Here is an 18366-nt window from a genome sequence, read left to right on the forward strand (position 1 = left end):
CTACTTTTAGGACTTGTGTGAAATTCGGATGATGTTTTAGGTCATATTTATGCAGAAATATAGAAAATTCTAAAGGGTTCACAAACTTTCAAGCACCACTGTAATTGGTCTCCTAACTGGTCTCAACAAGGGATGTATGCAGAACTCTTTTGTAATCCTACTCACAGAGTAATTATGATTATTTCTTTGGTTGTAAATGCTCATAGCATTTTAAAATTAATTGAGTTGGTTCTATTTCCCAATATATAAACAAAGTAAGCTAATTTAAAAAACACAGGAACCCTGACCAGGCAGTTACTAAGGATGAATGAATAAATGCCATAAATCCATTATGCAGTGACTTAAGCTCACATGAATGAATGAATGAATGAATGAATGAATGAATGAATGTGGTCTTTTTCCCAATATATGAGCCCATATACCTAAAGTCTTTTATTGTTGCTTTTATTTAGACTATCTTCCTAAGAAACCACGACTGTAATGTTCCCTAGACACTTTGATGGCTGAAGCTGTCAGAACAGCCATGTCACTATAGTGATATGCCAAAATGGATGGATCTTCTTAAGGCTATAAGGCTATGTTAGACCCAATTTAACAAACACAGTGGTAAAAACAGGGTGGCACAGTAGTGTAGTGGTTAGCACTGTTACCTTACAGCAAGAAGGTTCTGGGTTCAAGCCCAGTGGCCAACGGGGGCCTTTCTGTGATGAGTTTGCATGTTCGCCCTGTGCCTGCGTGGGTTTCCTCTGGGTGCTCTGGTTTCCCTCACTGTCCAAAGACATGCAGGTTCGATTAATTGGTGGTTCTACATTGACTGTAGGTGTGAATGGTTGGCTCTATGTGTCACCCCTGTGATGATTTGGTGACTTGTCCAGGGTGTACCCTGCCTCTTGCCCATAGTCAGCTGGGAAAGGCTCCAGCTTGCCTGTGACCCTGCACAGGCAAGCGATTATGGATGGAATGGTAAAAACAGTTTATCCCAGATCTGCCAAAAAGAGTCTAATATGTTGTTAGTATGTTACCTGCTGTAGCAAAATGGACCTGTGATGCTCTGGTGCCACAGTAAGAATTCAATCTTTAAAAGCAATTTTATTTCACTTTTGTAGGTAATTAGACTTTAATGTTCGAGAACTTTACTTCTGATTGAGTTGTGTAAAAGGCAAACATATAATTTAAGTTAGAGGAAAGTCTGTTGTTTTCAGAACTATATATAGTACAGTAATCTCATAATTTCACCATATGAAGGGTTTTGCCTGACATATGTCAAATTCTCAACCTTTCAAGCAGCTCTAACCTGAAAAATGTACTATTATCCTAAGGGAGATGCAAAGCTTGTTGTAGCTTGTAATAACCTGAAGGACAGAAATGAAACAATGTGCCAAAGCTGACTTATGGTTCCTTGTGAACAGACTCCTTAAACTTTCAGATTATCAGAGAGAATGCTTCAAAGTCTCCAAAACTAGAAATATCACACAAAACTTCCCACTCATTTCTACAGTGATTCAGATTGACCTATTGAGAGGTGGGAGTATGGGAGGATTTCCAGTTCTGTGATGAGATATTTAAAGTGAGTTTGCCTGAACTGCAATTTTGAGTACCAGCAACAAATACTGAATTTATAGTTTAACTCCGTTACCCAAGAGAATGATGGAGCCATTGCCTTCTTTTAAATCAAATAGTATGTAAGTAGTTAAACATTGTTTCATTTTCTTAGTACAGTTTTAACAATATTTTTCCTCGGTGGCACATAGGGTGACACAGTGGTGTAGTGGTTAGCACTGTCGCCTCACGGCAAGAAGGTTCTGGGTTTGAGCCCAGCAGCCGACGGGGGCCTTTCTGTGTGGAGTTTGTATATTCTCCCCGTGTCTGTATGGGTTTCCTCTGGGTGCTCCGGTTTCCCCCACAGTTCAAAGACATGCAGGTTAGGTTAACATGGGGCAGCCATGGCCTGAGGTTGGGCTGAAGTGCCCTTAAGCAAGGGCACCTAACCCACGACTGCTCCCTGGACGCTGTAGCATAGCTGCACACTGCTCTGGGTATGTGTGTGTATGCTCTGGGTATTGCTCACTTGTGTGTGCATGTGTGTGTTCACTGCTTCAAATGGGTTAAATGCAGAGGTCAAATTTCACTGTTTGCTTAAGTCTATGCTTGAGTGTACATGTGACAAATAAAAGGCTTCTTGGCTTGGCTTGGCTGTTGGTTACTTAAAGGCAGTTTAATGCAGAATGAAATGGAGAATTTCAATGATCTAAGCCCATAGTTAGGTTTAGAACATAAAAAGGCAACTTAGACAAGGCAAACAAGCACAGGTCAAAGCCAGGAAATACTCCAGAGCTAAGAAAATACAATGGAAACTAGAACTAGCAAAAGGCAAATTGAAGTCTAAAGGTACAACAAAGAAATGAACATTCATTCAGCTTCAGTAACTGCAGTATCCTGGTCAGAGTTTCAATTGAAAAAAACTCAGATGTCAGTCTATTGTAGAGCATCACCTCCATTCAAATACTCATTCACACCTATGGGAAACTTTCTGGTTTGAGAAATGAGAGGAAATCTGAGGACCTGAAGGAAAAATATCCTCACCTGAGCTCAAGGACCTTAGGATCCTGGAACTGCCCAATGGAATATACATAAGGTTTAGGGCAATTCTTCAGCAGAGAGGCCAAAATTATGAAATGATTAAGCTCGCCTTAAAGGAGAATTGAAGGCAATTTTTTTTAAATCAAAATTCTATTTATCTCATTTTATTAAATATAGGAATGCATTTTTGATAGCTATTTTGTCACTGCTATAGCAAGTTATGAGTGTTGGAAATATGCTATGTAATATATCAGCCCATATGTAAAAGCAATGGCTGTAAACAAGATTCGTTGAGACCTGTGCAAGACATCGTAGGACGGAAGTAAAACATACAGCAGAAATCAAAGTGACCAACATCTGCCAACATTGTCAAAAGACGTGCACGACCTCTTTCGAATGCTGATGTAATCAAGCCAGAAGTTTTGTTTGTTTTGATAACAATCAGGAAAGTTTGAAAAAAGTAGGCAGTAATCATCATTTAAACTTGTTTTTGTGCAATATTTAGTTTGGAAAACAGTTTTCAAAATGGCGGCACTGACACCTGGCTGACACTTCATGTTTTGAAGTCTCGCACAAGTCTCATGAAGATCATGCAGATAAGTGATGCCTGCCATGGACCAAATGAACTAAATTCAACATGGCTAAAAACAGAATAGCTCGATAAGTATAATATTTAATTGCAATTAGTTGCCAATAAGAGTAACGATATAAGGTTACGAAAACCGAAAACGTAATTGAATAACACGTTAATTAAGAAATAAAACAAGTTTAAAAATGACTTCAGTTCTCCTTTAACATGTCAGCTCAGTGATATTGCTAAAGTATGGAATCCAAGGCAAAATGTACTGAAAACCATACAAATCAATCACCCCAATTATAGCAATGTCACTTCAGAGAAATCTTGGTTTGAATTTTAAGAAATGAAAGGTCAGTTTTTCTGATGTAATTCCATTCCTGACTTTTCTTTCCTCATAAAAGATTTTGCATTCAGAGTTAAACATAGCCAATATTTCTATGCTTTTTTAGGGTCAAAAGATACCCAATACAGTGTGATTTTTAAAAATTATTATTTTTTTATTTAATACCATTATCTGGAGTACTGCAACTAAAAAAAACAGTTCCCACATTTTGCTGTGAGTGTAATTCCATTACCGAAGTACTACCTTTTAAATACAGGAAATAAATCAAACAGAAATTCAAACCAGGGAGAGCAAGATTGTGACACTGTGTTTAGGCTTTGTTTTTGTAAGTGGCTTAGATACGTACATTTTTAAATTGTCTTGCCCAACACTTCCAAGATGAGACATTTATTACTTCTTCCTCAGATAAGGTGGCACCAAAAAAACTCCAACATTTTCAACTCCGTTAAAGTGAACAAAAGCACAACAGGCACTTTCACCTATTACTACTTCCTGTGCACAACACTGCACCCTTGTTTAATAAATCCATCTACTCTTCGAAGAAAACAAAACAAAACATAAATATTCCAGACTCTCAGAAGCTCATCATCTCTGACCAAGCAGGAAGCAGGGATATCAAGTAATCCTGAGTATTGAGGTATTTCACCTGACGTCACAGGGTCACGTGACACCCCGGTGTCCACCATTTTGGACGGCAAGCTAGCTAATGTCAACAACAGTAGCTAGTATGTTACTGTAGCAATATTTACGTTCAGTCATTTGGATGACTGTTAAAACCTTTCAGTCTCAAGTTTTTCCTTTACTGGATTTACTAGTTTACTGAGCTAGCGCGCGATGGCTCCCAGCTTGGCCGGCGAGCGCGCGATGGCTCCCGGCTTGGCCGGAGAGCGCGCGATGGCTCCGGGCTTGGCCGGAGAGTGCGCGATGGCTCCCGGCTTGGCCGGAGAGCGAGCGATGGCTCCCGGCTTGGCCGGCGAGCGCGCGATGGCTCCCGGCTTGGCCGGCGAGCGCGCGATGGCTCCCGGCTTGGCCGGAGAGCGCGCGATGGCTCCCGGCTTGGCCGGAGAGCGCGCGATGGCTCCCGGCTTGGCCGGAGAGCGCGCGATGGCTCCCGGCTTGGCCGGAGAGCGCGCGATGGCTCCCGGCTTGGCCGGAGAGCGCGCGATGGCTCCCGCCTTGGCCGAGCGCGCTAGCTCAGTAAACTAGTAAATCCAGTAAAGGAAAAACTTGAGACTGAAAGGTTTTAACAGTCATCCAAATGACTGAACGTAAATATTGCTACAGTAACATACCAGCTACGATGTTGTTGACATTAGCTAGTGCTAACAGCTAGTTGCTAATACACTGCTACAACTACACCGACCCTAATAATACAGTTCTTGGTCATTGCCTGGTAACAGCAAATTTATAACGGGCCATGTCTCAACAGACTAAGAAGTTATTTCAATGACATTTAATAACATTTTGTTTATCCTGAGGACCGAAAGTAAATGAAAATGTGAACAAACCTTAGCTGTAATCAGATGGCGACCACCGGCTCCAGGGACGACCCACTGATGTAGGCATGCTACCCAGCCTGACACAAAATATTTGTAGGCATCCAAACTCGTATACGCTTTCAGATCAATACCTGTGTATGGCGATGGGTTTTTAACGACATACGTATACAGATCATGTGGGCCGAAGTCAGGTAAAGACGAGGGCTTCGTGTACTTCCGTACGTCAGTGAACAATCCTGGTGGAAGCAGGTAAACGTCGTTCTCTAAGCCTGCTAACCTTAATTTTTGCAAATACCTCTCCCTCTGCTCGCCCTGTAAATGCCCTATGTCGCTGGATAGTGAAGGTGTTTTCTGCATCTCGCTCCTTTTTCTTTTATGTTTTTCGTTTGTCGCCTTCCTCGCATTCAAACTGATTCGAGCCGTGCCGTCCAAAATGGCAGCGTCACATGACTTGGTCACGTGAGTGAAATACCTCAATACTCATACAGTAGTGACTTTGTATATTTAAAGTTTTGTTGTTAATATCCAATTGTTTAACTGTTATATATTTGTTGCATGTTGAATCTTTATTAATTGCTTGTGATTCAGTTTGTCAGTATTAGCAGTGTGGACAGCACTGGAGCCATTCACAGTCTCATTCTCTATCCCTTTAAACCAACATCAGGCAGGCTTTATTTTTTTAACGCTCCAGTCCACACCACACCACACTCAGAGAGAGAGAAAGAGAGTGAGCGAATAGACAAGTGGAGGGGGGAAGGAGAGGATGTCAGTAATGAGAGGGGAGAAGGAGTGACTGTGAGTGATCGAGGAAAAAAAGGAGGGATATGAATGACAGGGGGAGGGAAAAACAGGAGGGAGGAGAGAAAGTGGGAGGGCTCTGACCGAGAGAAGCATGCTTCCAGTGTTGGCTCACTAATCCAGGCAAAAGGGGGAGAGACGGGGAGTACACACTCATACACTCTCTCTGTCACACACGTATGCCTTCTCTCTCTCTCTCTCTCTCTCTTACAAACACACACACATGCACACACACACATACAGAGTCACATACTGTCAGAGCTGCCACAGAACCAGGAACCGGAGACTGAAGAGAACTGGATCAGAACTGATATAATTGGACCTGCGGGACAAGGTATCTTTCTCGGACTTGTACAGCAGGACCGGTGCTTGGAGATAACTAACATGTAGAGCCAGCCATTCATAAAGTAAGGGACAGAAATCTCCATCCATCCTCTCCACACCTCCCTCTTCCCACTCATCCCTCATTCATTCACTGCTCTCACCCTCGTGTCTCAGCGTGGGTGAAGGACACAGGACTGCCTGCTCCTCTGTGCTAGCTGCACACCACAGTGCACTCCTTCCTCTCTCCCTCTCTCATTCATTCTCCACTCTATCCCTCATTCCTGAATGTCACCTTTGCATGGGGGAGCCTGTGGAATTTACAAACCATTTCCCAAAGGCCAGAGATGGAGCGAATGTTGAGGGGGCTGAAAGAGGACAGAATCAATCTTCCATCCAATTCCTTTCATCCTCGCTTCTGTTTCTGTCATCCCTTACTCTGGACGTGAGCTTCTGTCATTGATTGGACCTGGTTTCGATTTCTTTATTTTTAATGTCTCTTAATTTTGTTTATTTGCTTTTGAAAATGTGTCCATTTTGTAATTGAATTCCACTGTGGATTGCCGTGTTTGTAGTTTTTTTTTTTTCCTGGAAAATTTTTGAACATTGCAATTTGCATTTTTGAATCTGGCAAGTGCAACGATCGCCGCTGTGAGATACTGATAACATCTGGCATCGATGTAAAACTGAAGTATCTGTTCAAGTTTTCTCTGTGCATGTGGAGCTGGGACTTATTGGACAGGTCAAGTTGCGACAGGACAACAGACAAGACAGGACAGAGCTAGACAGAAGCATGCTTTGTCAGTGCTTAGTTCTTTCAACAGCAATATGACTCTGATAATAACTCACTGTCACACTCGAGGTCCGACATTGGCATATCAGAGTGACTTCTGAAACACAACACCAGCAACCCAACAACAACAACAATAACTTCAGCATCAGTAACAGCCTCCACCCTCAAGAGACTTTTCCTTAATTTGTATCTTTCTGGCTGTGCTCTGTTGCCCATATCTGTCTATCATCCTGGGTGGTTGGGCGGCTTGGCGGCTCAGTGACGCCCTCCGTGCCTCTTGGGTGAGCTGGGCACAGCAAGATGGCTGCCCTCGCCAGCTCGCTGATCCGGCAGCGCAGGGAAGTGAAGGACCAGCAGGCCAACCGGCAGATCTCCAACAAGCGCAAACCCTGCCCCAAGAGCAACAAATCTCTGTGTCAGAAACAGATCCTCATCCTCATCTCCAAAGTGCGACTATGTGGCAGTCAAGGGAGAAAACTGGAGAAGAGACCAGGTGAGTCCAAAAAGGTTTCAATTTCTCCACAGGTAGACACTTTACGTTTTTGGGTTATGCGGTTATAAAATACACAAATGGTATAAGAGTTTGAGAGTTTGAAATTAAAAGTCATAGTTTATAATTCAGTTCATCTTGAAGCATATATAGTATGCAGTAACAGGAAGTGTGTTCTTCGTGAGGGTGAAGAATGTTAATGGACCTGCCAATGGTTCTGGGAATTTTATGGTATTAATTTGAAAAAGTACATGGTGAGGTTTCAAAATTTATGCATAAATTCCATGTGTGTGATTTGAGTACATTTGTATGGTGAGGGAACACTTTGACAAAAATGATCATGACTATCAGAATGCGTGTATACATGGAGCTCTGTGAAGGAATGGCATCCCATCCAGGGTATTTCAGGGACAAGCTCTGAATACACCATGACCCTGACCTGACATGAATGATGGGACTACAGCTTTACAAGTCTCCTTTAAAGCTGTCCATAAAAAAGACATTTGTATGTTCTGTGTCGTCCTTCTATCCATTGGCAGGAAAAGATTATTGTTTGATGTGATCTGACTGTCTGATTTATTTGGTTGCGTGGCACAGTGCATTTGAGATCTCCTGCTGGTTTTTGGTCAGTGAATGACTCCATCATTCACACATGTCAAATTGTCACAGCTGCATTTACAACTTTTCCAGCCTCTCCCTGCCATACCTCCTCACCTGTAAGCCATATGCAAACAAGAAAGAAATGTTGTGTGTGTGTGTGTGTGTGTGTGTGAGAGAGAAAGACCTTTCCTCCATTACAATAAATCCATCACAGCACTGATGAGTTCATGGTCAGCAACATGGTAAAGAACAGAGGGGGAAGACCCTCCTGGGCTTTACGGCATCATGGGAGAGGCGATGTGGAACAGAAGTGTCTCGATCCGATCTGCTCCTCTTCCGCCTGAAACAGCATGATGCATTGTTTGTCACCAAGTCAGAGTGACCTTGCATAGCTCTTGTAAAAAATAGTGACATTAGATTTGTTTGATACCAATTATTCCATTTTCTGTAAAGTGTCTATTTTTATGCAACTCTGTGCATGCTCAAGACCAATGTATCAGGTTATATAATATGGACATGAGTGTTTTACTCGGAAATACACCGAGTGTTTTACTCGGAAATATTTTTCATATGAGTTACATCCAGGACATTGAGATCCAAAACCGTGACATAAATCTCTATATATCACTCGTGAGGAAATCGATGAATTGTTTTGATAAATTTGGGTACTTTTTGTTTGTGAATGTGTCTATATGATAAAAAGAACACACAAATTGAAGATATGAAGTTGATCTTCTCGTGTTGAAAAACTTGCATTTTTCATACAAAATACACCATGGATCTGAGTGACATATTTAAATAATATTAGCTGGTGTTGAGTGGTATCTCATTATCTCTAGCCGCTTTATCCTGTTCTACAGGGTCGCAGGCAAGTTGGAGCCTATCCCAGCTGACTACGGGCGAAAGGCGGGGTACACCCTGGACAAGTCGCCAGGTCATCACAGGCGTTGAGTGATAGATATATTCCATTCAGCTAGCATGATATTCAACACATCTTCGACTCATTCAATATCATGCTAGCTGAATGGAATATATCTGATATACCACAAAAAAGACATTATTATTATTATTATTATTATTATTATTATTATACAGACACATTCTTTTCAGGTATTCAGCGCATCTTTCTCTTTCAAAATTCTCTCAAAATCTTCCGTATTTAACGAAGCAAACTTGGTGGCTATGTTTGTTTACAAATTATCACAGTCAGTCGCTAGCACGGAAGTTTTACATGTCCAATGCATGATGTCATGTTTTCTTGACAACCATGCAATATTATAAACCATATACAATGTTCATTCTCCATTGGGTAGAGTGACGTAAAACACGTAGGATAAGCGATACGCTAACAATATTGCATGCTATCAAACCAAATGAATGAAACCCGCTAGAAGGGAATAGAATACATGTTTTTATTTTATGGAAACGTGTCCTGTATGTATAATAATTTCCAATATTTCACTCCAATGACATCACTCCCAGTGTTTTCCGACTGTCTAGATGCACATTGTCAAAATGGGGAACTGGTTCAAAATTAAAATTATTTTGATTAACTTGCATTTTTTTGGATGTGTCCATATAATATAAAGAAGATTACACAGTTGTGTGAAGATATGAAGTTTATTTTCTTGTGTTGAAAAATATATTACTCATTTGCTTCACTCACTCATGATATATACATTCACCACTCAAACATAAACTTCATATCTTCACGCAATTGTGTAATATCCTCTATTTACACATACATTAAGATGGAAATAACAGAAATAAAAAAATCTGTTCACTAAGAAACAGAAGCAAAGGGCTAAATCTAGAACAGTAGATACTATAATATATAAAAGGGCATTGCCCTTGATGTAGTAACTGCTGGTACTAGTAGAGGGCACCACTGAGCTGACTCAGTCTCAGAAATGCCTCTAAGGAAGCAGAACTACCGTCTAGGGCAATTAGCACACTATATACAGTGGTGCTTGAAAGTTTGTGAACCCTTTATAATTTTCTATATTTCTGCATAAATATGACCTAAAACATCATCAGATTTTCACACAAGTCCTAAAAGCAGATGAAGAGAACCCAGTTAAACAAATGATACAAAAATATTATACTTGGTCATTTATTTATTGAGGAAAATGATCCAATATTACATATCTGTGAGTGGCAAAAGTATGTGAACCTCTAGGATTAGCAGTTAATTTGAAAGTGAAATTAGAGTGTGGTGTTTTCAATCAATGGGATGACAATCAGGTGTGAGTGGGCACCCTGTTTTATTTAAAGAACAGGGATCTATCAAAGTCTGATCTTCACAAGACATGTTTGTGGAAGTGTATCATGGCACGAACAAAGAAGATTTCTGAGGACCTCAGAAAAAGCATTGTTGATGCTCATCAGGCTGGAAAAGGTTACAAAACCATCTCTAAAGAGTTTGGACTCCACCAATCTACAGTCAGACAGATTGTGTATAAATGGAGGAAATTCAAGACCATTGTTACCCTCCCAAGGAGTGGTCGACCAACAAAGATCACTCCAAGAGCAAGGCGTGTAATAGTCTGCGAGGTCACAAAGGACCCCAGGGTAACTTCTAAGCAACTGAAGGCCTCTCTCACATGAGTCCACCATCAGGAGAACACTGAACAACAATGGTGTGCATGGCAGGGTTGCAAGGAGAAAGCCACTGCTCTCCAAAAAGAACATTGCTGCTCATCTGCAGTTTGCTAAAGATCATGTGGACAAGCAGGAAGGCTATTGGACAAATGTTTTGTGGACAGATGAGACCAAAATAGAACTTTTTGGTTTAAATGAGAAGCATTATGTTTGGAGAAAGGAAAACACTGCATTCCAACATAAGAACCTTATCCCATCTGTGAAACATGGTGGTGGTAGTATCATGTTTTGGGCCTGTTTTGCTGCATCTGGGCCAGGATGGCTTGCCATCATTGATGGAACAATAAATTCTAAATTATACCAGCGAATTCTAAAGGAAAATGTCAGGACATCTGTCCATGAACTGAATCTCAAGAGAAGGTGGGTCATGCAGCAAGACAACGACCCGAAACACACAAGTCGTTCTACCAAAGAATGGTTAAAGAAGAATAATGTTAATGTTTTGGAATGGCCAAGTCAAAGTCCTGACCTTATTCCAATTAAAATGTTGTGGAAGGACCTGAAGCGAGCAGTTCACGTGAGGAAACCCACCAACATCCCAGAGATGAAGCTGTTCTGTATGGAGGAATGGGCTAAAATTCCTCCAAGCCGGTGTGCAGGACTGATCAACAGTTACCGGAAACGTTTAGTTGCAGTTATTGCTGCACAAGGGGGTCACACCAAATACTGAAAGCAAAGGTTCACATACTTTTGCCACTCACAGACATGTAATATTGGATCATTTTCCTCAATAAATAAATGACCAAGTATAATTTTTTTTTGTCTCATTTGTTTAACTGGGTTCTCTTTATCTACTTTTAGGACTTGTGTGAAAATCTGATGATGTTTTAGGTCATATTTATGCAGAAATATAAACAATTCTAAAGGGTTCACAAACTTTCAAGCACCACTGTAACTCTGGTGAACATTCTGGAAAGTGCTCTGATGAGAACTGACCTCCTGCAACAGCTGCATAACGCTTTACAGCATCACGTAACATGCTAACAACTATAGAGCTAGCTAATAACTACAAAAAGAAGCTAGGTCAGTATTCTCATCATGGCAAAAAAAGATAGTGGCTGAACAAGAGACTGGACAAGAGTAAATTTTGGACTGGCTTTTACTTATTGGCAAGTGCTAGGAGAGATACAAGGCTGCAAGACAGATGCCAAGCTGAGCTTCTTTCTGTTGGATCAGTTAGTAATATTATGTTAGCTGCCTTGCTATGCCTTGTGTTGTTTATCTTGCTTGGCTGTTTAACAGTGTTTGACTGTGTTAACAAAATTGGTGCCTTGCTAGTTTTTGATTATAAGCCAAATCAGTTCAGTTCAACAGAAGTTTAGCTTCTAGCTACATCTTGACTTGCTAGATAGTACTCTGACACAGACACCAGTAATAAGTGCTCCAACATCAGATGCTGTCTAGCGTTGTTGGCTAGCTTGTTGCCCAAATTTGCCTCATTTTGTGTAAGGGGTAATTTTTAAGGTAATTTTTAATTTGTCAGGTTAATTGTGTAATTGTTAATTGTGTATTGTGTGCAATACTTGTGAATCTTTGGACGACTGCATGTTTACTTCAAGACATAAGTCTTCAAGACATTACATTTTTATGATGGCACCAAGGTTTTTTGTTTGTTTGTTTTTTTGTTGTTAGCATATACATTACATGTGACAAGATTGTTACACCAACCATATCATGTCGATTACACACATACTCCACAATCAGATTCTTAGCAAACAATGTATATGGCCTGAAAATGCAAGCACAATATTTCAGCAAAACTTTTTTTGTCATTCATTTTGTTATGAAAATATTTATCTCTAATGTTACAATAAATAAAGCTATGCAGTTATATTTGTGTAAAATCCTGTAATATTTTTCCACCTTGCCAGTCAACCTGGTTCTTTAACTTCTGACATCATCTTTGCCTGTCCACTCCAAAGTAAATAAATACACTTTTTTTTTTTCAATTTTGTGTGTTTATTTCTTGAGAAATAGAAGAAAGAATCTCAAATGTGCAGTGAATGTCCAATATAAAGTCAACTTTCTTGTGGTATATGAGCTTATGTTGTTTGTGTAACAAACTCCTTTGTGTGAGTGAGTTCAAGCTGCCTGGTGGCCACAGCGCCCACAGAATATGATGGTCACAGAATTTGGTGTTACACCACTTCCATATCCTTCAGCTTGTCAACAAATGCACGTGTACAGCTGTTCAGAGGGTTCAAAGGGCGACTTGTATTTATGATAGCGGTATAAAAGTGAATTATGCTCCACAACTGTAGGGGGAGACCAGGAGCAAAAAACAATAACACAATTCTTGCAGAATGGGGCTTTAAAGACTGTGTGCTGGATTTAACTATACCAAACCTCATTCTTTTGGAGTAAATCCTTCAGTTAATGATATGAGCCGTTTTATATTTACATATTTTTGTGTCATGGCATTGGCAAAAGTTCCTCCCTTTCGACCAGCTGTCTTTAGCATATCTATGAGAGGCCATATTCCTCTGTGCCATTTTGTGTAAGTATATTTTTGGGGTGAATGTTGGGGTATATAACATATAAACAATATTGTTAGGGTGTATGTTGGGCTAAATTACATTACAGGAATTTAGCAGATGCTCTTATCCAAAGCAACATATCCAGAGCAGCCTGGGGAGCAGTACAGGGTTGGTACCCTTGCTCAAGGGCACTTCAGCCATTCCTGCTGGTCCAGAGAATTGAACTTTTAGTCCCAAAGCTGCATCTCTCACCATTAGGCAATGGTTTCCCCCCTGTGTATGTTGGGGTGTTTGTTGCGCTGTGTTTTGTAGTGTATTTTGGAGTCTATATTGAAGTGTATGTTGCGGTGCATGGTGGGGTGTATGTTGGGCTGTATTGTTGGGTATATGGTGGAGTGTGTGTTGGGGTGTTTTTTGCACTGTGTTTTATAGTGCATTTTGGAGTACAAGTTGAAGTGTATGTTGGAGTGTATGTTGCAGTGTGTGGTGGGATGTATGTTGGGCTGTATATTGTTGTATGTAGTGGAGTGTATATTGGGGTGTATGTTGAGTTATGGTGTATGTTGTGGTGTTTGGTGAAGTGTATGTTGGGCTGTATTGTGGGGTGTATGTTGGGGTGTACATTGGGGCTTGTGGTGGAGTGTATGCTGGGGTGTACGTTGGAGTCTAAGGTAAAGTGTATGCTGGGGTGTATATTGTAGTGTATGGTAGTGTGTATGTTGGGGTGTATGCTATATTATGGATTGTATGTTAGGGTGTATGTTTGTGTATGGTGGAGTGTATGTTGGGCTGTATATTGTTGTATGTAGTGGAGTGTATGTTGAGTTATGCTATGGTGTATGTTGCGGTGTATGGTGATGTGTATGTTATGATGGATTGTATGTTGGGCTGTATTCTGGAGTGTATGTTGCAGTGAATGGTAGAATGTATGTTGCGATGTATGGTGGAGTGTATGCTGGGGTGTACATTGGGGTTTGTGGTGGACTGTATGCTGGGGTGTATGTTGGAGTATAAGTTGAAGTGTACGCTGGGGTGTATATTGTAGTGTATGTTATAGTATATGGTGGAGTGTATGTTGTAGTGTATGACGGAATATATGCTGGGGTGGTGGTCTAAAAATTTTACTTTTACTTATTACACACACACACACACACACACACATTTCAGAGAGTTGCATTAGTTCAGAGGGTCAGGCTCTGTGTAGTCTCTGTGGGTATATTTATGACAGTCATGTGGCAGGTTCATCATGGTAATTATGAGGGAAACCATCCTCCCATAGAACAGCATCTGCTGTAGCAGAGTGCCGAGTGCAGAGCGGTAATTCCCAGTTACAATACCGCACCATTCGTCTCCACGGCACCTGGACACAGATTTCTCCTTCGGTCAGGGTGTGGATCAGCATAAACTCCTCTAAAGTCCTGCAGTTATTCAGTTATTGTTTTATGTGGATGATAGAAAGTGGTCTGTATCAGAAAGCGAGAAAGAGTCCTTTGTAATTTTGCAATAAACTCTTTTGAGAATGCTTCTCTCTCTCTCTCACACACACACACACACACACACACACTTTTTTTCTCTTTACTTTTCTGACACCGTGTGGGCAAGAAAAATGGGATAACAAAAAGGTAATCCTTCATTCTAACTCACTTTCAGGCCTGTCAGAGAACTTCAAGTTTACTCCAGCTTGTTAAACCTAGATTGCAAAGGAATGGGTGTGTGTTGGCTTGGTGTATCTGCTCTTCATCAAACCCCAATTCAGACCAGCCAAAGCACCCAGAACAAAAAAGGCATCGCTTGCTTGCACTTTCTCTCTATCTCACTCACTCACTCACAACACACTCTACTCATTCGTGACAGCACTTGTTCCATGCTGAGAAGCAGTACCCAGACTTGCATCCTGTAGGTGAAGATAAATCTGTGTGCAGTGAAGGATCAGAAACTCAATCAACAAAATCACTGAGCAGTCACAGTGACCTACCCACTCCCCAAAGAGACACACATACACTAACTATAAATGTGTTTTGTAATAATTTTATTTTAAAGGATTCAAAAATTATAAAAGTCAAAAAAATTAAATTATCAACAGAATGTGAAGAAGTAACAGCTTTGATGTTATGTCAAAGATGTCTGTGTTTTGCATTGCAGAGAGATCTACTTAATTTAGCATGCTAACCAGCTAGCCCCAAGACAGGATGCACCGTCTGTCTCGTAATACCACTTTGTACCTTAAGAGGTGATATTGAGTCACTGTAGCATCCAGTCTGCCCTTAGTCCAAGATGAGAGAAGTCGCATGTCACTGGTGGGCTACATACTCATTCGCTTTGAGCTCAGACTGCCAGAAAGTAAAGAGAAGTACCATAAATGGGTTGCTGCAGTTTGTAGAAACTACCGGAATCCAGGCATCAGAACATGTATTTGCAGTTATCATTTTGTGTGTCAGTATGTCATATTTTTGGAGTAGGGGGAAGAGAAAGGGAAGGGACCCTACTGGGAGAAAGTGAATCGCAATGCCAAACAATAATGCAAGACCAGATTACAGAACCTCCACTCACAAACCTGGACATTGTAATCTTGTTTTTGGACTGAGTGCATACCATTTGCATGAGTTTAAAAGTTACATATCCCTAGAAGCTTGTGAGAAATTATATATAATATATATATTTTTAAATTGGCTGTGTGGAAGATCTGCTAATGCACAAGCCAGCAACTGTGAGAGCACATTCTCATAAAAGTAAAATTGACCTGATTTATTAAGCCAAACATATCATTCAAAAACATTCAGCTGTCTGGTTATATTATTGAGTTATAGGCAGTGTTGAATCAGTTGCATTATTAATAACAATAAAAAAATACATATCTGCCATGTTGTGAGTTGTAGTGGTCTCATGCACTACTGATGCACAAGTTGCTGTTGCTGTCTTCTTGCTAACTGCACTACTAACATCCATAGCATGAGCTGCTGTAGATGTTTTCTTGCTAAAAAAAAAAGTTATTTAAGCTATAATATAAACTATAGAGGGCGGCACGGTGGTGTAGTGGTTAGTGCTGTCGCCTCACAGCAAGAAGGTCCGGGTTTGAGCCCTGTGGCCGGCGAGGGCCTTTCTGTGTGGAGTTTGCGTGTTCTCCCCGTGTCCGTGTGGGTTTCCTCCGGGTGCTCCGGTTTCCCCCACAGTCCAAAGACATGCAGGTTAGGTTAACTGGTGACTCTAAATTGACCGTAGGTGTGAATGTGAGTGTGAATGGTTGTCTGTGTCTATGTGTCAGCCCTGTGATGATCTGGCGACTTGTCCAGGGTGTACCCCACCTTTCTCCCGTAGTCAGCTGGGATAGGCTCCAGCTTGCCTGTGACCCTGTAGAACAGGATAAAGTGGCTAGAGATAATGAGATGAGATCTTTAGTGGCTCTCAGTTTCTTGCCCTGCTGTTAGTTAGTAGCTTTTTTTTTAATAGCTGATGACTATATAGTTAGATTGTATGAACCTAGTAGTGGATCGACTAAAAATAGCTTTTGGCTATATTCAGTGACTGATAATTTTATGAGAGTGGTGCTTGTACGGGCGGCACGGTGGTGTAGTGGTTAGCACTGTCCCCTCACAGCAAGAAGATCCTGGGTTCAAGCCCAGTGGATGGCAAGGGCCTTTCTGTGTGGAGTTTGCATGTTCTCCCCGTGTCTGGGTGGGTTTCCTTGGGGTGCTCCAGTTTCCCCCACAGTCCAAAGACATGCAGATTAGGCTAATTGGTGGCTCTAAATTGACCGTAGGTGTGAATGTGAGTGTGAAAGGTTGTTTATCTCTATTGGCCCTTTTCCACTACCCTTTTTCAGCTCGCTTCAGCTCACTTCAGCCCGACACGGCTCGCGTTTCGACTACCAAAAACCAGCACGACTCAGCTCGCTTCAGCCCTGCTTAGCCCCTAAAACTCGCACCGTTTTGGAGTGGGGCTGAAGCGAGCCAGAGCGAGCCGAGTGAGGTTGGGGGCGTGAGCAGACTCTCCCCTGTGCACTGATTGGTGAAGAGGAGTGTCCTCACATGCCCACACACGCCCCGCGAGCACGCTGGGATCTGTAAACACCGTAAACCCGGAAGAAGGAGAATTACGAATTACGAGAATTATGAAGCCTTATGCGCCTCGCCTCATCTATACGATCTTGCCAGTATCTGTCCGCGTTGTCAGTGACAACAAGCCACAGCACCAAGACCAGCAACACTAACGACTCCATGTCTTCCATGTTTATTGTTTACTATTCGGGTCGTGAGACTACCGCTTAAAAGATCACTGATGTCACTGTTTGCGCTGCTTAACAACATCACCTGACGTCCACCCACTTTCGCTAACTCCACCCAATGTGTCCACCCACTTCCAGCCAGCACGGTTCAGCGCGGTTGTAGTCGAAATGCAACTCCAACAGCCCCGCTCAGCCCGACTCAGCATGGCACGGCTCAGCCCGACTCAGCCGCGTTTGTAGTGGAAAAGCGGCATATGTGTCAGCCCTATGATAACCTGGCGACTTGTCCAGGGTGTATCCTGCTTCTTGCCCATAGTCAGCTGGGATAGACTCCAGCTTGCCTGCAACCCTGTAGAACAGGATAAGTGGCTGCAGATGATGGATGGATGGTGATTGTACATTTAGGAGGAAGGGGAGGAGGGACTGTGCATTTCCTTATTTCTTACAACAGGGTTGACACCTCAACTTTCTGGCGATATAATGCCCGTTATTTGTTTGCACGAGTATGGAGCATGAATTCGCCAGGTGGCCAACTCTTACACATAGCACAATTCTTACACATATTTAACTTTATTATTTATTTAGGCAGCATGGTGGTGTAGTGGTTAGCACTGTGGCCTCGTAGCAAGAAGGTTCTAGGTTCAAGCTCAGTGGCTGACAGGTGCCTTTCTGTGTGGAGTTTGCATGTTCTCCCTGTGTCCATGTGGGTTTCTTCCAGGTGCTCTGGTTTCCCCCACAGTTCAAAGACATGTAGGTTAGGCTAATTGGTGGCTCTAAATTGACCGTAGGTGTAAATGTGAGTGTGAATGGTTGTGTGTCTCTATTGCCGCTTTTCCACTACAAACGCGGCTGAGTCGGGCTGAGCCGTGCCGGGCTGAGTCGAGCTGAGTGGGGCTGCTGGAGTTGCATTTCGACTACAACCGCGCTGAACCGTGCTGGCTGGAAGTGGGTGGACACATTGGGTGGAGTTAGCAAAAGTGGGTGGACGTCACGTGATGTCATTAA

General features: G+C 41.9%; 1 protein-coding gene across 1 annotated transcript in view; it reads left to right on the top strand.

Annotated features, from left to right (window-relative positions):
- Positions 1 to 7201: 7201 nt before the first annotated feature.
- The window catches only part of fgf11a (fibroblast growth factor 11a), a 184376-nt gene continuing 173211 nt past the window's right edge, over positions 7202 to 18366 (top strand). The window contains exon 1 of the mRNA XM_060927258.1: positions 7202 to 7404. Within this exon, the coding sequence (XP_060783241.1) occupies positions 7212 to 7404 (193 nt within the window). The 5' untranslated portion in view covers positions 7202 to 7211. The remainder of the gene's footprint in view (positions 7405 to 18366) is intronic.

Source organism: Neoarius graeffei, chromosome 1 (genome assembly GCF_027579695.1).
Source record: "Neoarius graeffei isolate fNeoGra1 chromosome 1, fNeoGra1.pri, whole genome shotgun sequence".
In the NCBI taxonomy this organism is placed as follows: Eukaryota; Metazoa; Chordata; class Actinopteri; order Siluriformes; family Ariidae; genus Neoarius; species Neoarius graeffei.